The 25,728-nt window shown below is 38.9% G+C and overlaps 1 protein-coding gene across 2 annotated transcripts in view; it reads right to left on the bottom strand.

Annotated features, from left to right (window-relative positions):
* XPOT (exportin for tRNA) overlaps positions 1-25,728 on the bottom strand; it is a 50,594-nt gene that overhangs the window by 9,858 nt on the left and 15,008 nt on the right. For both annotated transcript variants that reach the window (XM_075930966.2, XM_075930963.2), the window contains exons 4-18: positions 23,818-23,874; positions 20,629-20,698; positions 18,400-18,618; positions 17,452-17,636; positions 16,886-17,054; positions 16,191-16,427; positions 15,814-15,852; positions 14,258-14,320; positions 11,334-11,458; positions 7,753-7,897; positions 7,483-7,602; positions 7,182-7,276; positions 5,530-5,599; positions 4,153-4,391; positions 3,079-3,364 (exon numbers count right to left, since the gene is read on the bottom strand). In XM_075930966.2, coding sequence (XP_075787081.1) covers positions 3,079-3,364; positions 4,153-4,391; positions 5,530-5,599; positions 7,182-7,276; positions 7,483-7,602; positions 7,753-7,897; positions 11,334-11,458; positions 14,258-14,320; positions 15,814-15,852; positions 16,191-16,427; positions 16,886-17,054; positions 17,452-17,636; positions 18,400-18,618; positions 20,629-20,698; positions 23,818-23,874 — 2,119 coding nt within the window. The remainder of the gene's footprint in view (positions 1-3,078; positions 3,365-4,152; positions 4,392-5,529; positions 5,600-7,181; positions 7,277-7,482; positions 7,603-7,752; positions 7,898-11,333; positions 11,459-14,257; positions 14,321-15,813; positions 15,853-16,190; positions 16,428-16,885; positions 17,055-17,451; positions 17,637-18,399; positions 18,619-20,628; positions 20,699-23,817; positions 23,875-25,728) is intronic.

The following is a 25,728-nucleotide window of genomic DNA, read 5'->3' as shown; positions in this document are numbered from 1 at the left end:
GAGCCATAATAAGGCATTCTTCTTGCACTGTTGCCCATTAATCCACCCACCTCAAGAACTATTCTAATATTTCAAATCTGAGCCATTTCAGAAAGCTACCTCTATTTAAAAAAGACTTCAGAGAAATGGCTATTTCTCCCATCCCTCATGTGAGATTCTCCAACCAACAGATGTATCATCCAATCTCAGCCCTGCAAATTCTGAAGTAGGAATTTTACTCTTCTTTCCAATCACATACACAGTGCTTGCTTCAAAATCCCAGAAAGCCTCAAGAGGTTGGATTGCAAAATTACATTTAAATTATAGAAAATGTTAGATGAATTCTAAAGAGATTTCAAAATCGAGAAGTTGACAACAGTCCACTCTGTTCTTGTTTCACCAGCTGTGATACTCTTAACCAAGAAAACTGTTGAAGTTAAAGCCTCAAAATAGTAAGAGGTCATCAGATTAACTTCATTTCCTCCAATCTGAATCTTCATATTGGGGATGTTAAAATGCATGTAATTAAGTAAACATGTGACCACTGAAAGTTTCAGTGGTTGCACACTTACATGCAGTGTAGCAATCTGCTCCCTGAGAGCCGGTATACACAGGGAGCCAGCTAACACACCAGCTCCCCAGGAGCCAGTGCATATGGGGAGCCAGTGTTTAAACCAGCACTCACCCACCTCTCAGCATTGCTGCCTCTGTATTAGAGGGAACAGCATGGGGCAGCAGGCAGCTCTCCACGCATACCAGCAGCCTGTGTGTAATTGGGAATGTTAACCCATGAGCCCATTTACACTTTTACATCCCTACTTCAAACAGACATGACCAGTATTCTCTGCAAAATGAGGACGGCCACCCAGGAGAGATTCAAATTCTGCCCACCTGATTAACAGAGTACCCACAGCCAGCAGCATATTACTACTGGTAGTGCACATCCACACATGCTTCTGTGCGCAACAAAAATGTATGTAGAGGGAACATTGAACATGAATGTCTGGCAGAATAGAATTTTTAAAAAATTGTTAGATGACATTTTGGTGACATGAGAAGTTTCAAATTTGTTGTTCTTGCAGTCAGCAGCAGTCCATAAACAGGTGTATGAGATTGTAGCTCAAGAGCATTCAAATGCTGAACTCTAGCGAAGACTTCAAGACTTTGCGATTACATGCATCCATTTAAACCTCATGTATATTATATACATATCAAGCCAGACAACATCATATATTCTCAAATATGCACACCATCAGAAGGGTAGGGCAATGATACATTGTCTCTTGCCTGTTAAACCTGAAGTCATTGTCATTAGCAGCATGTTTTCAAAACATTAGGCAGCTTTTATGAATATACAGATATCAGCTGTTTATGAAGATGTAAGTCACTCATGAGAAAAAGGATTAATCAAACTGAAAAAGTGAAGATGAGAAAAAGCTACGTGTAATTAGGCTCATCATCATCATCAACACTAAAGTTATACTTAGAATTGCCCAGTTTATTTTTCTTGTCACTGTTACGTGCTTCCCCATTATGCCTGACCGCCTAACATTTCATTCCTCTTTTCCTCAATTCACTATAGGCCTTTTCTGGGTCATCAGGCTCTCTCTACTTATTTATCTCACCAATATGGTTACTTAATTCCTTACTTAGTTTTTCAGTTGACATTGAAGAAAGTTCAAGATTAACAGGCTACAACACCAGTGTGAAAACGCTCTTTCCCTAACCTCCCAAAATTTGCCATAATCTTCATATCCCATCACCAGTGCTCGACAAACAATACAATCTACTTGCCCATGGCTAGTAGATTTCAGCCGCGCGCCCCACTCATTCACGGCACGCGCATGCGCAGTATGGGGCTGGCGAGTGGTTTTCGCTGCCGTTCGTCAAGCCCTGCCCATCACCATTGCACCATAGAGTTCAAATGTGAAACTCCCAACAATGCTCCAGAGCCTAAATTCCTCATGTTATAATATACATTTCCGCCATATCACCGTGATATGGCAGAAATGTATATTATACATTAACTCTTCCTCTCCATCTTTATTATTTTCATTTTCACACCAAACTTTGACTTTTAGTATATTTAAAAAGAATCTGAAAAAATAGGTTTAAAAGATTCTGTTCCCCCAGGTTTCTCAAGCTTATTCAGACTGTGGCCAAATTTTGTATGTAGATGGTCCATGAGACATTCTTGTAGTAGCTACAAAAATTGCTGACATTACTGTGAAAGTATTTTTAATGTAATGGATTTTTAGTTCATTCAATACAATTTAACAATTTGAAATGAGGAGCCAGCATAGTGAGATCAGCTACTGTTTGAGAAACTTTCCAATTCAATAGTGAAAGTTCTGACAATCACATTTACATACCAAATGCCTTTGCACACAGTCCTAGACATTAGTTCTGCTCTAAAAACCCATGTTGCTATCTATGTGTAAGAGCACCACAATATTTATGGACATAGCTTGTATAGCAGTGCACTAAGTACCAGTGTATATTTGTTATATAACAATAATGCAACAAATTCCTGCACACCAGTGTTTTCCACTAAATAGCCACACACCATATCTAGAGCGTGCATACCGACCTACCTACATTTTTTACGTATCTGCATCTGTGTACATACCTGTAAATCTTGCTAAAACAAGAAAGGGAACAGAGTGCACTTCAGATTTCATTGTTGAATGAGTTTCAAAATTAAATTTAGCACCATATTATTTGCCTATTCATTTCTAACTTACTACTTTTTTGTGATAATCATGTTGCCTTGTCAATATAAAAAAGTGGTTTTAAGCAGCAAAATATCAAAATCCAGATGCTGTAACTTAAAAATAATAACAAAAAAACTGATGATTTTGGGGATAATTTCAGTTCAAGGAGAAACTCCCATTTAGTTCTTGGGAATTTATCAAAAGATGTGTTATTTTCCTCCTCCTCAAGCAGGTATTTATTAATAAAAAGATTGTATAGCCACAAAATAAAGCTTGAAGTACAATTCTGGAAAGTTCAGGTTCCTCCATGTTCACAAACCCTTTTTCTAAGGTCAGAAAGCAGGTGTAGGGAACCCTCTTATCGCATAAGCTGACAGATTCATACCTTGAACTTAGCTGTGATTTGATTTATGAGAGGAATGAATTCTTGTAGGTCTTTTCCTTCACAATCTTTCAGCATGTGTTCGGAGGCAGAAGGGATGAAAGGAAGAACTTCTTCCTCTAGGCAAATAATCATGCGGTGAAGGAACGTGCGGACACCACTTCTGATAACTTCCTTTTGTAAGGGGCAGCTGAGAGCTGGCAAAAATGTCTGTAAGCAGTCCAGGTATACTTCAGAACAGCCACACTGCTTTACCGTCTGCTTGTTGCTGAAAGCTTTGCTGGTTCGGCTGTGCAAGCAAATGAATACACAAAGTTCTCTAGTAACTCACATTTCAATGGAAATGAAAAGCAACAGTGCAGGTCTAGAATTCTACTTACTTTAGATATTTAAAAACTCAAATGTACTCTTCAAACGTTAAACATTTCCTAAAATGGGGAGCCAAAAAACTTAGTGCATCAACTTTTTAAATCATTTACCAAATGCAATTCACTTCACACTTAAAAAAAAAAAAAAAAAAAACACACACACAGCATTTTGAGGGATGTTACAATTTACAAATGCTGCCAAAATGAACTACACTAGAATATTCTCTTTATTTTGAGACGTTCTTCAGTTTCATGAGCCATTTAATGGTAAAGTCTTTGGTTTGCTATAAATTCAATAATATTGATGGAAGACACTTTATATTTAAATTCTTCATCAACACTAGTGATCCCTGTAAGCTGAGCACTTGGGCAGTCACCAAGAGAGTTTCAAATGCCACGCAACTAATTAGCAGAGTGCCCCCAGCATGTGTTTCTACTGGTGGTGCATATCCACACATTTTGGTGAACATAAAATTTATTCTGCACATGGAAAAAGTTACAGGGAATGTTGATTGACACCCTTTCCTAAAAAGTACCTTCCCGGATTTTCTGGGTTGTTTGGAGCGCACCAACCAAAACATATTTGGGGCATAGAAACTCAATGTTGGCATAAACACTCAACAAAAGTAACCCTGATTCCAAACACGTCTCCTAAAAATGAAATAAAAGTACCAATGTAATCCTGTCAAGTAAATTTTAATGTACCCACCTAGCAAAGCCAACAGCATGATTGAGGCAGTCGGCCAATGCCATCTGTCTGTCCTCATCTTGTGCCATCATCAGTTTTTCAAGCAGCACTTTAAACTTCTCCATTAATGGAGTTAACAGATTCCTCATTAGAACCTGTTTCCTTTCTGCAGAGTATTCACTGTTAACTATCAGCACGCCAGCTGTCTCATAAATGAACAATTGATCATCGCTGCTTAATAAAGCCTGGTAACCATTTTCCTAGAACCAAAACGAAAATATATACAAGTCAATTCCTGAAATTTTATTCTATTAAATTTATAGAAAATTCGAAAGAGAATTATCCAAGGACAATGAGTAAAGAGAAATCTCTATAGAAAAAGTCTTCACAAAAATTAAAATAAAGTTTTAAGTTAAGAGTTTTATTTATAAATTTAAGTATAAATTAGAAGTGTGTGAAATACAGCCTGCTGGAAGAGGTCTTGGAGGGAATCCCACTTTGCTTATCCAGAACACCATATCCTGTGCTGTTTCATCTAGTTTTCTGAGATTAAAAAAAGCCTCAGCTAGACCCCAGATTGTGTCACTCAGGTTTCCTTTATTTGGCATGCAGCAAAGCTACACTGAGATAACACTCAAGCATAGAGGGTAGGTATAGGACATGCCAAAATAGCATAGAAAACTTCTTCCTTCATATATATTTACATATCTAGTAGATACACCACCACATATTTCTTGATTGGCTTAAGTTACTTTGCAGGAACCAATCCCTATGTAGCAAATCCTGTTGATGCTCAACCTACACTACTACTTCTCTACAGTCTTAAACTTATCTTGTCCATTTTTAGTAAAGGACTGCATTTGTGTTCTCCCTCTTTCTTGCTCAGGCATTATGCCTTTTTAGCCTACTGACCAATTTACTTATTGTATTGAGCATAAACATTCTGTTTTCAGCCTAATAATCTCTCTAACCTCATTAAGTCTATCTTCTAATAAATTTCTCACATCAGGGCAGGCCTCAGTTATTTAGGCCCACTACAATGTACCTCTCCAGTGCTCATGACAAATCAGAAGATTTTAAACAGAAGCAACACCTATTTATACAATTGTTTGCAGACCTACCAGCTTCAAATATTTGCAAAGAATCAACAGGTAGAAATCTCATCTACACAGGTATTTCTAAAATGCATGATTCCTAGGACCCTATTCAACAAGATACTTAAGCGTGTGCCTAACTAATCACATGAGTAGTCTCAGGAATTCAGTAGGACTACTCATGTGTAGAAAATGATAAATATACTGAAGTATTTACTGATTAGAGTCTTAGTATCTCAACACCAAATGAACATAAAAATTCACACGCTTCATCTGTAAGATCTTATAGCAAATAAGTACTTACAGGTGGAGAAAGTTCTAGCAGATCTTGTATTCTATTCAGAACATCTTCAATAAAGGAGTTCATCTGTTTACTGAAGTAAAATATTTAACTAGTATTACATATTTCTGTAAGTTACCAGTTGCAAAAAATTTAGCAGCACTGCAAGAGAATCAGTTGGAGAGACTAAAGTTTCAGTTGGATCAGCAAAATGAACTGCCACCTCTCATATTCCTGTGTTCTCCAGAATAACTTTTTTTTTTTTTTAAATATGAAAAGTCCCTGGTTAGCACTGAGGAAAACCTCAAAAATGCAAATGTAATAATAAAAAGACGTCTGCATGAGTCTGCTGAGAGCCTAGAAAAATAGCTGAGAAGTGGGAACAACCCTGTTGATTTCAGTTTCAGCTTACAAGGCTGCAGCGGTGCATATGTCTGTGCAGCACAGTTATTTCGAAATAACAGCCATTATTTCAAAATAACAATGTGAGCGTCTACACTGCAATTCTGTTATTTCAAAATCATTTTGAAATAATAGATGGCTTCTTTTGAAATCTGTAAACCTCATTCCACAAGGAATAACGCTTACTCTGAAATAGCTATTTTGGAATAGCAGTAGTTTGGACACTCCACTGCTGTTATGTTGAAATGGCTCTTCCCCAGGGCCACAGTAATTACTCCCAGTGCCTCCTGGGGCTCTAAATCGAGGTAGCACATTCACATTAGGGAAAGCCTGCCTCAGACTAATTTTGAGGCTTCCCCGCAGTGTAAATGTGCGAATTTGAAATAAGCTATTTTGGAAAAAAAAATCCAGAATAGCTTATTTTTGGAATAAACGTGCTGTGTAGACCTACCCTTACTGAATATGCTACCCACACAATGGCTTCTTCCATGAACATAGGTATTCCCGCTCATCAAGAGGCGGCTTCTATGTCGACAGGAGAAGCCTTTCCAGTGACATAGCGCTGATTACCGAAAGGGTGGGTTTGGTATATAGCTGTTGCTCAGAGATGAATGTTCCACATGCCTAACACTGGTGTGTAGTATAGGCTATGGTTCATTTAAGTGTTTTCAACCGTTAATGAGAAAAAGTGTCAGGTTTCAATATCTGATGTAGGTCGGTGCAATATCTGTGCTTAAGTAGAACCAGTGTGATTTCCTGTAACTAACCCTACCACAGATTGAAGAGTTTTAACTGAATTAAATAACTCCCACAGAGAACATGGTTTTGCCTAATAGACTAAAAAGAACAAATGCATATTCAAAAATTTGTTAACTCTTCTGTTAACTGTTCTCAGGATATCACATTGAGGAATGATAGTAATACTGGACTTCACAAGTCCATGGTCTGCTCACAAGTGCTGGATGGTATCTTTAAGGTGATTAGCTGAGAAAATAGACAGGTATATCACCATCATTAGAGTTCATTGTTAATACCAAAGTGAGGTGAATTGGGATAGTTCACACCCGTTTTTCTCCTTGACATTTTAAGAGTGTCTGTAGTACGGTCTGACCACAAACCTAATGCATCTGCCAGAAAAGTGTTTTTATGGTGTACCACTTCATGCTTGCTCATTTCAACCCCTGCTGCTTTGTTCAAATAGCCAAAGCACTCTCTTATCAGCGTGAATTCTTTTATACAACCTGGATACACCATTTGAAACAACTTCCACTTACTTAAGAGATTTTACAAATCTGGAAAAGAGGTAAGCTGTTCTGCTTCGCACTTTTGGATTAGTATGGCGAAGACCTCTGTGATCTAAGAATGCCATCTGCAATTAAAACAAACATTTCAGCTTGTATTTCACTGTCAATTAGCAGAAAATTTAACTAACCAAAATTTCCATCATCTTTATCTTTTTCAGAAAATAGATGAAATTCTCCAAAATACAAAAAAAAAAAAAAAAAAAACATCCCAAGCATTTACTTTGTGTGTCTGGAGAAAATAAGGAAAGAGGTTTTGTATGATCAAACTTACCAAAACATTTGGAATGTGCTGAGGTTCAACAGTGAAAAATTTTTCATATCTAACGACCGTTTCAAAGAATTCCAAAGTCACTGAGGTATGTTGATAAGCACTAACACCAGATGTCACCAGCTGTACAGAAAATGCATGAATAATTTAGGATTAATCATTTACAATGACACTTTACTAGATATTGATAGTCATGATGAGTTTTTCATGTTAAAGAAAAAAACTGCTAGTAAAGAGTGAAACATTTAAGTGGCATACGCCTGAAATACTTACAGTTCGCATCATATCCTGCAAAGCACTTGCTTTTGAAACATCTCCTGAGAAATGAGCACCATGAGATACAGGGAGAGCCTCAGCCAACATATACAGGAGCCTTATTGCTACTTCTACTTCCATAAATCGTGTAGCCTGCCAATTCCTAACAAAAGATACAAGATTATGCCTTAATAAAAGTCACATTACTCCCTTGACCTTCATAAAATACTTAAGCTATCAATATTTTTATAACAGAGCTGTCAAAAGATTAAAAATTAATTATGTGATTTAAATATGATTAATTGCACAATTATCATATTGTTAAACCATAGACCGGGGTGGGCAATATACAGTCCGAGAGCTGGATCTGAACTGCCAAGCAGCCGGATTCAGCCCATGGCCACCTCACTGGGACCCTTAGGCACAGAGCAGCTCATGCTGCTTTCAACAGTTGCGTGCTCTGGATGCTGGGGAGAGGGGAGGGAGCTTCGCCTGCAGTTCCCACCACCGATCAAAATCTATCAGCTCCCATTGGACAACTTCTAGCCAATAGAAACTTAGAAATTTTGCTGGGGGCAGGGACAGCATGTGAAGCCTCCTCTCTCACTCACTCTCCCCTCATGCTGGAGAAGAACCACATGAAGCAGCTTGGGACTGCAGCCTGTCTCAGGTTCGTGCAGGATTGCTGGCTGGGAGCAACTCACAACCAGAGCCCACCCTGGCACCTCACCCCCTCTCTCCAACTACCTGCTCCAGGCTACCATTCAACCCTCTGTCTCCCCTATCCCCACCTCATCCAAGCCACAACTCCCTCCCCATCCCTGCACCGCATCCAACACCTCCCCCAGGCCAGAATCCTCTCCTGCACCCATACCCCCTTTTGTACTCTGCCCCCCAAGTGCCTGCCTCAAATTACAACCCTCCCTCCCCTCCTTTACCCAGACTCCCTCTCATACCCTACACCCTCTCCTGTACCCCAGTAGTCTACCCCAAGATCCCTTCTGCACCCCAACCTCCATCCCAGATCCTGAGCCCCCTCCACACAAGTGCAGCCCTTGGCTACTTAAAATCTTTGAGTGGTTCCCCATTAACAATTATTGCCCATCCCTGCCAGACTACTACTAAAATATTTCCGGATGTTTTCTACATTTTCAAATATATTTATTTCAATTACCACACAATACAAAGTGTACACTACTACATTTTTCTTATACAAGTATTTGCAACGTAAAAAAACAAATGAAATAGTATTTTTCAATTCACCTAATATAGGTTGGACCTCCCAGGTCCAGCACCCTCAGGACCTGACCAGTCCCAGATGAGAGAATGTGCCAGACAAGGGGAGGTCCCCTAACCCTTCAGCCCATCTCCCTCCCTGCTGCTGGCTCCCTGGACTTGCCAGGCTGCCTGCTGGCCAGCCCCAGCCCCGCTCTCACTGGGTGTCACATGGCCCCAGCCAGGCTTACCCTCTTGGGCTTCTGCGGCTGCAACCCCAGTCCTGCTGCCAGGTGGCACATGGCCCCAGCTGTGCTAATTCTGCCATGGCCTCGGCTCTGTTTTCCCTCTTGGGTTGGTACAGGCCCGGCCACAGTCTTCCTGACATGTGGTAATAGCGCTCCACCACTACCTGGCTGCCCCAGCTGCTAGCCCTCCTGCTCTGGGTTCTCATCCAGGAATATCCGTGGTCACACCAGACCACAGATGTTGCCAGACAAGAGTGTCCCCATTAAGGGAAGGAACAACCTGTACAAGTGCTGTAGTATAATCTCCATCATGAAAGTTGAACTTACAAATGGAGAATTACATACAAAAAGTAAGAGAATTTAAAAATAAAACAATGTAAAATTTTACAGCCTATGAAGCCACTCAGTCCTATCTTCAGCCAATCACTCACACAAACAAGTTTGGTTACATTTGCAAAAGATAAGATGCCGGCTTCTAATAAATGACATCTGAAAATGAGAACAGGCATTTGCATGGCACTGTTATAGCAGGCATCACAAGATATTTACATGCCAGATATGGTAAAGGTTCTTATGTCCTTTCATGCTTCAGCCACCATTCCAGAAGACATGAATCCACATGAACAGGTTTTGCTCAGTGATCCAAAGAAATGTAGACCTATACATGTTTATTTTTGTCATCTGAATCAGATGCCACCAGGAGAAGGTTGATTTTCTTTTTTGGTGATTTAAGGTGCTATAATTTCTCAGAGTGTTGCTCTTAAGATTTTTTTTTTAAAGCATGTGCCACACTTTATCCCTCTCAGATTCTGTATGGTACTTTAGATTCTTAAACCTTAGGTTGAGGCACTATAGCTATCGTTAGAAATCTCACATTGGTACCTACTTTGTGGTTTTTTCATATTTGAGAGGGTGCTGGTCATCATACAAGACTGTTAAAACATGAAATATGAAATAATTAACATATTTTTGTGTTTGTTTTTTAAAACAAATAATCAGCATAGGAGTATGTCCTCTGGAATGCTCGGTGAAGCATGAAGGGGTATATGAATGTTTAGCAAGATATTTTCGTTCTAGATATGCAAAATCATCTACAAATAGTGCCACACAAATACCTGTTCTCACTATCAGGCAAACTGTAAATAAGAAGCAAGCAGCATTATTTCCTGTAAATGTAAACAAACCTGTTTGTCTTATGTATAGTGAACTGAAAAATACTAGTTTTATCATGTTTACAGTACAAATATTTGTAATAAAGTGAGCAATGTACACTTTGTATTCCGTGTTTTAACTGAAATCAATGCATTTGAAAGTGTAAAAAAAGGTAAAAAATATTTAATAATTTTAAACCAGTATGGTTTACTGATGTGTGTAAAAAACTGATTTCCCAGTATCTTCTTATGAAGCACCTTGAACTACATGGCATGGAGGAGATTATGGAAGTGCAGTGTTCATTAAACATAAGCGCCAATTACTTTAACTAGGCAAACCAAAACACTGGCATCTTGAAATGCTGACCTTTAGAGAGCATTGTTTTTAACATACACAGATACGTAAAGCATTCTCTTTTCATTATTATAGGAGTACTGTTGAAGCCATACTCAACATTGGTGGTGCCGTGGCGCACTCAACACAAGTACTGTAACTGTTTCATGATTACTATTTGTGATTGAGAGGAAGATTAATTTGGTATGGTATGAGTGTTTTAAGTTTAAGGGAACACTTGATTGTTGTTTCCTCCCTATATTATCTATTCTTACTGTGCCTTGATAATAGCAATATTTGATGCAATTCCCTCTTCCACTAGCATAATGAAAAGATAAGGAAAAATGATACAGTTGCTAGATAATGGTGATCCCTGAAGTGAAAGAATGGTGATAAAGAGAGACCATTTTAATATTACAGACAGAGAAAGAGGTTTTCTAGAAATCTGAGCCTAAAAGAATTAAAAAAGTTTTACTACAGAAGACACTACAAAATGAAACAGATCACTAAATTAAACATAGAATGGTTTACCTGAGAGCTTTGCAACGCCTGCATGAGAAGTGTCATCTGTTATTGCATCAAGCCTGTACTCAGCACAAGCCTGAAAAAGCAATCTTTCTTAAAAAGCCAACTAGAATAAATATAACTTACTGCAATGTAGTGTTAAAAACTCTGCGGACTGAAGCCAACAGTAACTCAGGTGAGACCTGAGCTAATCGGTCCAACAATAGTTTCAGCTGTTTCCTGTATTCCACAAACATTGCTTCATCTTCACCCTGCAACACATTCATTCTTCATGTAATCCACATGTATGTGTTTGTCCTAAACATCTGAAAATTACATCTTTGGATAATTATGTTGTGATTAATCAGGATAAAATAATTATGAAAAACAGTGTGGATATGTACCATTCCTATTATTTGCTTGTGTCTTAATGGCATGCATTTTTATTATTTTCTGTAGTACAGTGACACCTACAGGCCCCAACTGAGAACAGAGCATAGGATACAGAATACCAGGTCTACGCTATAGGGGAAGGTCAAATTAAAATATGCAACTCCAGCTATGTTAATTACGTTGCTGGAATCAAAGTACCTTAATTCCAGTTTCTGTGCAGTCGCTAGCTACAGTGGAAGGTTGACAGGAGCAAATGCCTCCATCAACTTCCCTTACTCCTCATGAAAGTGGAGAAGGAGGGGAGTCCTCCAAGTTCGATTTAGTGGTAGACCCACTATATCAAACTCCGGAAGATTGAGAGTGGCAGCATCGATCTTCCACATAGTGAAGATGTGGCCTAAGTCAGTCCTGCCCTCAAATCATACATCCTAAATAGCCAAGACAAAGTGAAAAAAGAAAAGGGCTTCCAGCCTTCTCTCTTTCTACCCATTTGTTCCATCCAAGAACAAAATTATCCTTCAACTTAATTTTAAAGCCATAGTTTCAGAATGAGTAAGTATTGATTGTGGCAACTGCCACAAGTAGGCAAAGCCAACTTTTAGGTACAGTCATATAAAATAACAGAGGTAGCTGTGTTAGTCTGATCTTGGTAAAAACAAAAAAAAGCAGTCATTCCCACACTACCATCTGAAGAGGCAAAGGAAGATTGGAAGTTGTAAAGATAGACCACTTTTTCCATTCTACCCCTCTGGACTGCTGAGGTCTCAACTAAACTACTGCATTCAGTTTTGAGCATCACACTAAGATATCAGTAGGTTGCAAGTCTAGGAGAGCAACAACTGAAATAAGATTGTAAAAGTCTGGCTGATCGGGAAAGGTTAAAAAAGGGTATTGTTAGCCTCGAGAAGAAAAAAAAAACAAGGGGGGGGGACATTCTTCAGCTATATTAAGAGCTACTATAAAGAAGATGATCATCAATAGTTCTCCACATGCACTGAAGTTAGGCAGGCTTAAAGTCCAGCAAAGAAGAGATTTAGGTTGGATATCAAAAAGATTCTCTTACTATAAGGATAATCAGGCATTGGAACAGGTTGCCAAGGGAAACCGGTGGAATCCCCATATTTGGATGCGTTGTTAAAAATGTTAGATTAACAACCCTCTAGGGATGTGAACGACTAGTTGACTATCTGATAGGCTAGTCGACTAGTCGCTTCCTCCTCCCCTCTTGCTGCCTCTATCAGAAAGAGCAATGGTGGGGGGGACTGGCGAGGGTGCTTCAAAGCAGCAGCGCTGTGTGGAGCCTGAGACCAGACCCCAGGCTTCACGTGGCACTGCCACTTTGAAACACCACATGCAGCCCCTTTGAAACACCAGCTGGGGTGTCCCCAGGCTGCACGCAGCATTTGAAAGCAGCAATGCCGTGTGAAGCCCGGGATCAGTAGGGGACCACTTGAGTTCCCCGCTCTGGCCCTGTGCTCCCTGCAGCGCTTTTGCCTTTCAAGTGTAGCAACAGTCCTAGGGCTGTTGCTACATTTCAAAAGCGGAGGTGCCCTATCAATTAATTGAATGGTTGATGCAAATTGCATTGACTATTCGATTAGTCAATCAAAATGTAACATCCCTACAACCATCAGGAATGATCTAGACATACTTGGCCCTGACTCAGCACACAGGGAATATTCTCTTAAAGTCTCTTCCATTCTTTTGATTCTTTCCTCATTAGCTCCCCAGTCCCTCTTCACTAACAATATATAAATCCCTTAAAACCACCTCTTTATCCTTCCTACTTAATCATCCACCTTCCTACTTAACCATACAGAAATTGGTCCTTCTACTTCCCACCTTCCAGAGGAAGCCAAGAGGTAACCCCACTTAATTCCATTGCAGAAATCACTACTCGGAGGCCACCAAAAATATTTTCCCCATTCAGCACAGATCCGCTATCCTTGACTTCCAGCCATAGATTAAATCAGTTGTCTAATTTTATAGGTTAGCTAGTGGATCAAGAAACTAGCAATGTAACAGACAAAATGAAAGAGCAGCTGCTCGTTGGAAGTATTTTAATATTTGGAAAAAAAACCCAACATTTATGGGTTTGAGATCCTCTTGCACTATCATTTGGTTTCTTGCTACAAGTCTGGATCTGATCCTAATGCAGTTCACTTACAGCCATTTAAATTAATACCAAGCAATTTCAGAGATCTTTGACCTGTCTCAAAACGGTATGCCTTTATACAAGTTAGATACTTTGTTTTCTTTGTTCTGCGCTTGGAAAAAATAGTGTTAATTTCAACCATTCATGTTGATACCCCAATCATCTAGTGTATGATGCCGTAAGAAACAGCATGCATGACTGTCAGTTTGTGAGCTCAGTTCAATGCACTAATTTGAATTATAGTTCATTTCAGACAGATTATTAAAAAAAAGTGTCAGATGTCACACAAACAATTTTAAGGGTATTTATTTTTGATACACAGCTCCAACAGAATATACACTTGCACTGAGAACAGGTTTCAAACCTTATCCTAGACTTAAACTAATATAGTGATTGGTATTTGCAAATTTTAAACAGCATTATCTATATTAATCTTAAGATTACTCATTTAAACCAAACAACCTGCAATTTAAACTGAGATTTTACCTTTTCAAAATCAAATTACCTAGGTATGACATCTTACCTCATGTTCAAAATTATATTCTTCATCATAGGTCAACTTCTTCATAACAGCCAACATAATTGCCTAGAAGTAAAGAAAAGCTGATAAAACTAGTCTACTGCAGTTCCAACAAATAATACAAAGCAATCGATATAAAATTCTAGTGCTGTACTGCAAAAATATACAGTAGTAATTTGGGAAATAGCTGAAGTTAATATAATTAAAAATTAATCCACACTTTGAACGTTCAGAGACTTAATAGAAGCGATGTTCCAAGGATTTGTGAAACAGACACAGTATGTGACCAAATGTTCAGCTATAATCCAGTTTTTAAAGCCTGATTTTGTATAACAGACAGTGCTCAATTTCTAGAAATATTATCCAGCTTCCTAGTTCCCACATATAACCCATATAGTTCAATCCCAAAGTTTAAATTCCTATCACATATAGCTCCAGAATAATATTAAAAGTTTCAAGGGCGGGAGGGAGGTGTTCTTAAACAACCACCTCTGCTGGGTTTTTCAGGATTTTATGTTGGACTTCCCACTCTCCCTTTTTCCCCCCCCTTCAATTGTTACTCTGAGGTATTCAAAGTTTAAAAAAAAAAATGTATGGGTCTCTAATTTCTGTGAATTAAAAGCTATTCTAAAAAGTTAGAAAGGAAATTAGACAAACAAGGTTATTATGTCTATTAAAAAGTCAGCAAAACATCTACAGAGCTGCCCTATAAGCAAGCCTATAAAGAAATGTGCAAAATAAACTGCCACTGGATATTGAAGAGGGGAAGCAGTGAAGTTGTGAATTAGAGGAACAGATCTGATATAATTAAGCAGCAGATTTTGTGCCCTGTGCCAAAGTCCCAGCCACTGCCAGGTCCAGCAGCTCCATAGCCACTCATTCTGGGCAGGGAAGAGCACGGACAGGACCAGGATCAGCACCCGCACCCTAAAAATTGTTCCAACACCACTGACTAGACAAAATCAAAACTGAAAGAAACTTTAAGCTTTTTAATTTGGACATTATACTAATATTTGAGGAATACATTTCAAAAGTGAACATACTATGTATTATGGGCTTCATTTCATAAGATGCTCCTTCCAAACCCTTACCACAAACCTCTCCACCCCAGGTTCTCTTAGAGTTGGGATAATTAAAGCAATGTAAAGAAAATATAAAGTTCAGTTTGGAAAAACCATCTCAACATGCCTATGGATACAAAAAGATGGCAACACTATACTACAAGGTCCAAGAATTATGAGAAAAATGGGCTTGAGTTACTAGAGATGATGCAAAGAGGAGAACTGGAAAATCTGTACTAAAACAATATATATCTTTATATGCACAATTCAAAATTGTTAAAATTTACAATCTTTTATTTGCAATCTTATTTGATTAAATAAGGGCACTGTTCCTAATGACAAGTCACAACAGCTTTACTGAGGCACATTGAGACTAACAATATGAAACAGACTTAACATAAGGGGAAATGTGATCCCCTGATAGTCTCCAGAAATATGAACATTTACCAAAATGACACTTATCAAATTAGAACTCTGCTAAGAAACAACTCCTCTTACCTCTACATTAGCTTTTTGCTGGTCCGAAAGCAGAGAGAGCTGTAATGAGACATTTCATGTTATTTTTCATCAAAAGTGATATTGCACAGTCTAATAGCTATAGCAATAGTTATGTTTTTCTTATAACACTGATACTGCTTGCAAACGTTTTTCAGAACACACAACATTTCCATCCAATCTCATTTCTCCAAAATTCTACAAACTGTACATAAGCAGTATGCCCACAAACTAATAAACCCATACATACTGTGTTAACTTTTTATAAAAATAATTCCTAGTTTAACTCCTTAAGAAACCTAACATTCAAAGTAACTGTTTTAAGTAGTTAGGGAGAACATTAAGGTGCCACAGAGTGCAACAACTAATTCATAAATTACCTGCTTCAAGATGTGAAGGTAATCATAACAAAACCCGACAATATTGGATGAAATATCATCATCTTCGTGAATTAGCAACTGCAACATTAGGGCCACTTTTGCTTCAATAGCTTGCAGGGTGTCTTGAGCACTCTTCATATCCCCACTCTTTACTAGTTTAGTCCAGCTAGTTATCAATGCTTGCCCCATTCCATTTACTAGCTTAGAAAATCTGGCTAGAAAATCCACATCATCTTCCTATAGAAGGAACAGAAATAATCTGATTAAAACAGTAGCAAAGACTCAAAACTCCAGCTCCACAAAGTGGTATCAATTCATAGACAGTGCTATGCATGGTCTTCAACAGGTTATGAGAGGAAGCAGCATGTGTCTCCTCAGTTGGCACAGCGGTTGCCTGCTTTGTTCTTTCCCTTAATGTAGTAGGGGGAAGAAGAAGAAAATCCAAATTTAAGAGCAGAGCGGAGTTAGGAAGGAGGAAAAAAGCAGAGCAAAAGCACAAAGATGCATTAAATTAAAAAATCAAGTTGATTAATATGTTGCAACTAAACACAGTAAGTACATGGGAAGTAGTGAATAATTTATATTCAGCATGGGTATGATTGCACAGGCAATTTCTCATATCCCCATTTTGAGGCAATTAGATCTCAGGTAAAATTTGTATGACTTACTCATCTCCAAAATATCAGTTTACTAACCTGATCAATACTGAAGAGACCAGCAGACTGTAACACTTGACACAAAGATTCTACCAGTTTTGTTTTATCAATTGGATCCATTCCCTTATTTACAATTTCAAACAAACAGTCACATGCTTCCTCCCGAAGAACTTCTACAGACATATGACCTAGCAGCATATTTATAAACCTAGAAAGGTGAAAACAATATATAGACGCACTATCACCACATGCATAAGTGAAATCACATTGTAAATAGGAAAACATACAAATCCTATGGGTTCATTATTAATTTACATCTGTAAAATGCACAGGGTTTATAGACCTAGAGAATAATGGCTGTGATTTGTGGACGAAGTCTCATCTAACACTGACTTACATTACTCAGTGCAACAATCTCTTCACTGCTGAGAAATCAGCAAGTTTTAAAAATTTACTTAGAACAGGAAGTTTGAGGTGCACTTTTTTGTATTCCTAGAACAGATTTTTGACATCAGCTATTCTAACAGGATAGCAAAAATGCTGCTAACAGGAGAGCAAAAATGCTTTCCGAAGGGCGAAGATTTCCAATTAAAAAGAAAACTTACCTTTCATTGGCTATCAGGCTCAAATCTATCCAGGAAACATAAGCTCCAACTACTTCAAGGCACTGGCATGTCAACTCTGCATTAGTATATTGATAATTTTGTAAGATTTGGTACCACGACTCCACCAGGCTTGGAATGCATTGTTCCCTCATTGTGTCTTTTAATAAGGTGTTTCTACGAGCCTCCTATAAATACAGGAGAGCACATTTAAGAAAACAGATTAATGGCTTTTGCATATTCACTATCTTTTTGCCCTTGAAAGATGTAAATACTCATAATCCACATTTACGTTTTCCTTATTTTTTCCCAGTGGTTAGCAACTTTAAAAGCTCACTCAAATGTTAGTAATCCTAAAATTATACCTGCTTTTCCTCTATCTGCTTACAAAACCAATATATTGTGTATTATTTCCTTTCCCCATTCCTCCATACAATAATTCATACACAATATCCAGTCAGCAGTTTGTTTTTCTGAACATTTATAAATGCCAAAAAGGGAAACAAAGACTTCCAACCTCCTCCACTCTTTTAAAACATATACATATCATCATAATATGCTAAAAAATGAGCGATCCCTCATGAGAAGCTAGAACATTTTAAAAATTGACCAATTTTAAAAACATCAAGTGGATAACAGTCCGTTAGACTTCCCCACAGTACTTCATTCACAAGCAAAATGCTTCTGTTCAGGGGTCACAAACACTAAATAGTTTGTTAAAATTCAAACAAAATTTGTTTTAATTGAAATTTAAGAACTCATAAAATAGGCTCTTTATAAAGTGTTATAAACACACAAACAGTTGAATATAAACTACCTGTGATTCTTTTAAGGCAGAATCGTCCTGGTGAAAAACAATAGGTTTTTTTTCTTCAGCAAATCAGATGAACAATCCTTAACCCCCAAACAATATTAATATGACACAGAACATAAAAACATGACTTAACTTGCCTCTGATGTATGAACTACATCCCGGTCTACCAGTTCAGCATCAACAGCCATAAGGATTCTGAGGTACAGATCTACTCCTTGAGGGTTAAGGTCTACCACTGACAGAATATCAAAAAAAAACTTGGGCCATTTTGAGAGATATTCAGTGACGAATAGCAATGCAAAGACTTGAGCTGCTTTGTTCCGAATAAAAGTCTTTTCTGGTTGGGGATTCAGCATCTGAGAGAAACAGAATATTTTCTTTATACATTAAAAATAATTGACTGATTTGGTTGTCTGCTGTACTTTGTCATCAACACAAACACTGCCTTCCATTTCACTATCATGCATGTGTTATGTGAAATACAACAAGCTTGCAAAAAAATTAACCCCCTTTTATAAAGGTACTCTGTGCAGGGTTGAAAAGGAAATCATGTAATTTTTGACAGCAAAGGCTAAAGGCTCTCAATAGTTTGGAAAAAGAGCTTTACAATTACAAAAAACACTATTGGTCCTATTGGGCTTTTGTTACCCCAACTGGCTGCTGTTTTTGAAGATGAGAAGCTGTTCCCAATTTTTCTTTATTCAGAGAATGAACTGGGAAGATACCTAACTCCCCCTTCCTTCTGTCACTATACATTTTTCTCCCCAGCTCCTTATACAAAGGGGAACTAAAAGCTAACTAACTAGGGGCAATGGCCCATATTAGGACTTCAAACAAGTAGTGACCAATATTTTGTTTACACTCTCTAAAATCAACAAGAGATGAGCAAAATAAAAAACCAACTGCTAAAAGTGTATCAACTGCTGAAGATGGAAGTGTGCCCCAGTGCCCAGTCTATTATGAAGAAAATGTAAAATCAGAAAGGTGGAATCTCTCTTCAAAAGAGGAAAGAAGAGTGAGCCTACCATTTACCCCACAAATCTAACTTCAATCTCTAATAAAACAACAAGGCTACGTCTAGACTGGCCCCTTCTCCGGAAGAGGCATGCAAAAGCAGGCAAGTCAGAATAGGGAAATCCGCGGGGGATTTAAATATCCCCCGCAGGATTTAAATAAACCTGGCCGCCGCTTTTTTTCCGGCGGAAAAGAGCGTCTAGACTGGCGCGATCCTCCGGAATAAAGCCCTTTCAGAAGTAGGAATAAAAAAAAGCCCTTGCAAGTAGGAATAAGAGATCCTACGGAAAAGGGCTTTATTCCGGAGGATCGCGCCAGTCTAGACGCTCTTTTCTGGCTTTTCTCCAAGCCGGGAAAAAAGCGGCGGCCATGTTTATTTAAATCCCACGGGGGATATTTAAATCCCCCACGGATTTCCCTATTCTGACTTGCCTGCTTTGCATGCCTCTTCCGGAGAAGGGGCCAGTCTAGACGTAGCCCTAGAGTGTAATCTACCATGATGCAACTGCACCTTCTTTCAGGAGTTCAGTGAAGAGCTGCAAAAGTGGAACAATTTAATTAAGACTTGAGAGTTTGGCTAAGTGATGATTAAGATCTATGTAGGAATTTATATCATGCTTATCACTGTAATATTAGATAATAGTTTACAAAGGGTTGCATATAAAGAAGAAAGAATTGAGTGTGGAACCAAAGGAACATAACTAGGAGTGCAAAAAAGGGAATATTTAAAGTTTTCTAGTCAGTGATCTATTTGATCATGGTAGAGTATTCCTAGGAAGACTCTGAAAACTCTATGGCTTGATATTTAAAGCTATATTGGACAGAATAATACTCAATATACCAGAGATACATTGTGCATTTTCAAACAGATGGACTAAAATCTTTTCTATGTCTCTATGGCTTTTTCCCCACCCTCTCAGGACCCAGGAATTAAATTTGATGGACGGAAGGTTCCAGAAGATGAAGGATGCTCCCAGTTCAGACAATGAAAGAAGAGAAGTTGAGGTGTTTCTTTTTTAAGGGTATCTTTTATGCTCCAGAAGTATTGGCACAATTGATTCCTCCACAAAGGTGTGGGATAGGAATAAGAAAATAGAGATAAGAACTTAAATGTTATTTTAAGCACATTTTATTAAAAACTTGTTTTCAATTAGGATAGTTTAAAAAATTCAAAAATCTTAAGACTATAATGTCAATCATATGTCTGAATACATTTTTTAAAGTAGCTTATCTTTTTCAGAAGCACATAGAAAGTAAACTTTAATTCTAATTTCAAACCTTCACTCTGGTACCAGTTAGTATCCCTGAATAAGCCTGCTGTGTACTATTAGTTATAAAAGAAAAACATTTACCTGAGCTTGTAGCCATGTTATGAGCGTTTCCCTGATTAGCTGCTGTTGGACTTCAGAAAGTTCAGAATATCTGAAACATATCATTCACATCAAAACAATCTTAAAACTTTGTTTGCTTACTTCTGGTTCCAAAGATGAAAGAGACAAAAGCTAAATTACTTAGCTATCTGTATTGCCTTTGCACAGTATAGTCTGCATACAATCTACACAAAATGTTACCACAGAAGGAATTCTCCTGTTTGCATATGCATTCTAAGTCAAGTTAAATACGTTGTTAATTTATTTAATGAAAACCATTCTGCTCCCTTCGTGAATAATGTTACTTGTTTGTGTCAGATTGCCAGTTTTTCTAGTATACCATAACCCTTCCTCCCAGTCTTCTCATATCACCTTTAACGGGGTGAGGGGGGGTGTATAAATAAAAAAGGGGGACTGTCTATGATTAACATTTAATTAAATTGCTATAGACATTAAAAATATTAATAGTCTTATTTGGGGTTATTCTTTAACCACGAGTGGTTATTACAATATTGTATTTATATCAAAGCCATTAGTTATCCTATTTGAAACTGCAGACCCAAGGTAGTTTCAACTACCACTCTCATTGTTCTCAGTTACTAAAATTCAGTTTTGTCCTAATTATCCCTATCTTAAGGCAAGTTTTATAAAGATTACTACTTTAAAGTTGCAGTGTCAGAACCAGGCAAGATGAAAGATTTTAAAAAGTCAATCCTCCATAATATAATTTATTAAGAGTAGCCAGTTCCTTTACTCTAGCTGCCGAGTTCTGTAAAGAGAGACTCAACACTATGGTCAGCACATGTAACAATGCCTATAGTTAAGGTTGCCTTGCCATTAGAAAACACTGTTTACAGTTGCTTATAACCTTGTACAACTAATGTTCAAGCTGAAAAGGTTCCCATTCCAGATATCTGTTTCAGGCTGTTATTTATAAAGCTTCAAAAAAATGTTTTCAGTGTTTCTGGGAACAACAGTAAGGAAAAATGTTATTTTGCCCGTTAATGAATTATTCATAAGTATTTTGAAGCAGCTCTAGGGCCCTCATCCTTTCAGACAGACTTGAAATTTGGCAGGGATGTCACCTGCTTGAATTTGTCTGAGCTATGAGAATTTGAAAAAAATACTGTTGTTTGCATGTACTCATCAATACCCATTAGAGTTTGATTACTAAGGTCTTCAAATACTCTGTACTGAGCATGCTCAAACACCCTGCATCTCCTACATGCAACTGGACTGCTCATATGCCATTTTCATAAATGACTGAGGATGCGCCATATTGTGGCCGCAAAGTGTTGAGCAAGACATTCCCAGCTAGTGCTGCTTCAGGCCACTATAGCAGTAGGCACCAGAACTAGTTACAGGGAAACAGTTGCTTGGGCTCTCAATATTCCCAAACAATCTCTTGGGCCCACACAGCAAAGTGAAAGACACAGCATGACTTCAAATGCAGAGGGTGAGCAATGGAGACAGATGTGAAAGAACACAAGAATTTAGAGGAGATGTTGCAGGACCAGGAAGCAGAAAACGAGGATAGTTAGTGGAAGATGGGAATCTGGAGGGGCAGCAGATCGGCAGAGGGACAGAGACAGGGGAGTCTACAAGACAAGTTTCATTTTCCCCACTACTAAAAACCTGGAATTAAACCCAGGAGTTCGAGTCTTTCACATTCCTCAGTTAATATCCAATAGCTGTAAACTCCATTGGGAAAGTGACGCATCTTCCTTTAGTGCCTGATCCATATACGGAGTCTAACTCAGCTACTAGTTCCTCCATTAGCTCAAGTGCTGGAGGTCTTTGATGTGACTCTAGAGGTCCAAAACCCTAATGGCAGCCCAAACTGAGTGATAAGTTCTAGGAGATGGAATTTATGTTTTTTCCAGCGTTTGTTAAAACAATCAAAAGCAACTTTCCCACCAGACCCCTTCCTCTTACACTCAGAATGGTGTACTGAATGGGACTTTTGTCTATAACTCCCATCTTATTTGTTGCAGAAACGAGGAGGTATGTCGTGAAGGAGGCAGGATACCGCAATAAAATGTTAATTTCAGAAAAAAAATCTAAAACTATTCTATGCCTGCCTCTACCAGAGTTCCTCTGTGGTGCCCAGCAGTCATTGAAATGAAGATTTTCACAGTTGGCTACTAAATTTGTTCCTCATTTTCTGGGTGCATAAATTCGCCTAAGTGCTGAATGCTCACAACTTTAACTAAAGCGAACTGGAACTATGCTTTGGGCGTATGTGCTATAAAAATGATAATGAGGCTAGAAAAATATGGCAGTAGTTAGACATTTAACATTAATGGGCACCTTTGGCTTTAAGCAATCTCTGCCTCATTCATTTATTAAATGGGGATAATACTACGAGCTATTTCCTCAGGAGCACTGTGAAGGTAATACTGGGATACTTCATAGCTGTTTATTCATTTCTAGAGCATGCACCACAGAAACAGCCAAGAAGCCATAATTTTGCTTTCAGGACAGGATTTGAATGGTGTGTGGTAAATAAAAACTGGCACTACACACAGAATGAAGATAAACATGCTTATTGAATAACCACTCTTTATTTAATGAGGCAGGAGTCCTTTTGAAAAAATGTGATCACATAATAAAAGCTTGTATCACACTGCATATACACAATGGGGTCAGATTAAGACTGCATAAGAAAGCGTAATCTTTCATTTCCTAACTTCTGAGTGCTTCCCTTTGCAGCCTTAATGTTTTTCTTTTTAAATTACACACACGTCTTACTTTGAAGCAAAACACCTTCATAAATAAATACATTTCCCCACTATTTAAGAACTTTACATTTTGAAAAGAAACCTACAGTATCTCCAACAAAAACAGTAACTTCAAAAAGATGAAAAAACCTGTAGTAAACATAACATATACATATATAGAAGTTAATTTAAGTTGCAAAGGGAAAAAGTAGAATTTATATGGCCAAAATCTGAACTTAAAGCAATTTATACACATTGTAGTAAAAAGCCAAAACGACTAACTGAAAAATGGGCTAAAAGTTCAAATAACCAAGTTTTCACCATCTTATTTTTTTAAGTAAAAATATTTTGAAGTGTTACAGATAAAGCTGTTACATCCCTTGCACAGAATGAGAGTGAGAAATAATTTGTTGTATAAAACTATTACTATAAGAAGAAAAACATTTCTCACTTGAATTTTATTTGATGTTCTATAACTTGAAAGCAGAAGAACTTGACGTGATCATCACTAGAATTAGAAGAGAAAAAAGCAAAATCAACACAATGGAAATAATGCAACCTGTTTATCCAGGAAGAACATACTCCTAGAACTGTGCAATCGGTTATCGATTCTTGGGATGAAGAACTGTTCTGATAGAGGAGAAAACCAGCAATTATAACTGCTGCAAAAATTTCAGAGTAGAGTAAAACTCCGATGGTCCAGCATCTGTTGGTCAGGCACTCCTGATGGTCTGGCACCATCAGGAACCCGGAAGTGCTCCAGGCAGCCGGACCATTGGAGCTGCTCTGCCCCCAGCTTCCCCGATTCAGCCACTGCTAAAACTGACCAGCGGCTGAATCGGGGAAGCCGGGGGCAGAGCAGCTGGAGTGCCGCCAGTAGGTCCCATAGCGCTGCCCCTCGGGGCTGCGGGACCAACCCAGTGGCACCCCAGCTGTCCCCGATTCAGCCGCTGTTGAAACTGACCAGAGGCTGACTCCAGGAAGCCCGAGGCAGAGTTGCTCTGTCCCGGGCTTCCTGGAATCAGCCCCTGATCAGTTTCAGCAGCGGCTGACTTGGGGACACCTGGGATAGAGCAGCTGGGGGGCCGCCGAGTTGGTCCAGTAGCGCTGCTCCTCGGCGCTGTGGGACCAACCCGGCAGCCCCCCAGCTGCTCTGCCCCAGGCATTCTGATTCAGCCGCTGCTGATACTGACCAGCGGCTGATTCCAGGAAGCCCGGGGCAGAGCATCTCTGCCTCGGGCTTCCTGGAGTCAGCCGCTGATCAGTATCAGCAGCGGCTGACTTGGGACACCTGGGGCAGAGCAGCTGGGGGGCTGCCGGGTTAGTCCAGTAGAGTTGAGGGTCGGCGCTACCGGACCAACCCGGCAGCACTCCAGCTGCTCTGCTGTAGGCGTCCCCGATTCAGCGGCTGCTGAAACTGACCAGCAGCGGCTGAATCAGGGACGCCTGGGGCAGAGCCAGACTATCGGAAGGGGGGGCTATGATGGGTCTGGGGTGGAGCACCCCCCCAGACCGCTTATAGCCCCCCCTTCCGATAGTCCGGCATATCTGATAATCCGGCACCCCCTGGGTCCTAAAGGTGCCGGATTATCGGAAGTTTACTGTACTTGACCAGTCATGAAAATGGGCACATTAATATACAACCAGTTTTGATTTGTTTTCCTTTTTCATAACTTGTTTTGATCATTAGTTTATTCAATTGTAATATTTTTACTATAGCACCCAGTCAAGGGGCACTTTACAGAATTTGATAAATAGATAAGTTTGTTTCGTATTACGATGCAAAAGAGTTTCTAATTCCAGTTTTTTACAGAAAAAAATTTAAACCCATCATGATGGCACACACTTGAGGCTTAAGCTGAGGCACTACTGAAAGAAATGGTCCCGATAATTTATAAATAGCAACCACTTGCTTGGCATTAGCTTCCAATTGTACTTCTCCAACTGCTTAATTTCCACTTATTATAAAGTGATTGAGGGGTGGAAACCAACTCAACTATTTTGTAGGCATGTTCTGAAAATACTTGAGTACCATGACCATAAGTGAAGCATAAAGGGAAAGTTCTAGTTTACCCTTACAACTAGAGAAGGGCTGTAATGGCAGTCAAGACAAATTTCAAAACAAAAAGCTCAAGATAGTTCTAACTTCCAATTATTTAGATGGTATCATGAGCTTTTGTGGACAAAGTCCACTTCTTCAGATGACCGGAGTTCTGAGTTTAGGATGTGCAGACCCAAAATAAATAGAAGCGGGAGAGGGGGAAGGAAAAAAGAGAGGGATGGGAGACAGGGAGCCGAGGGTATAGAAAATAGGGGGATTCCCTATTTATTTTTGGGTCTGCACGTTCCTAAACTCAGAACT

Source organism: Pelodiscus sinensis, chromosome 1, assembly GCF_052426305.1.
Source record: "Pelodiscus sinensis isolate ZL-2025 chromosome 1, ASM5242630v1, whole genome shotgun sequence".
NCBI classification, from domain to species: domain Eukaryota; kingdom Metazoa; phylum Chordata; order Testudines; family Trionychidae; genus Pelodiscus; species Pelodiscus sinensis.
This window is presented reverse-complemented; position numbering and strand designations above follow the sequence as displayed.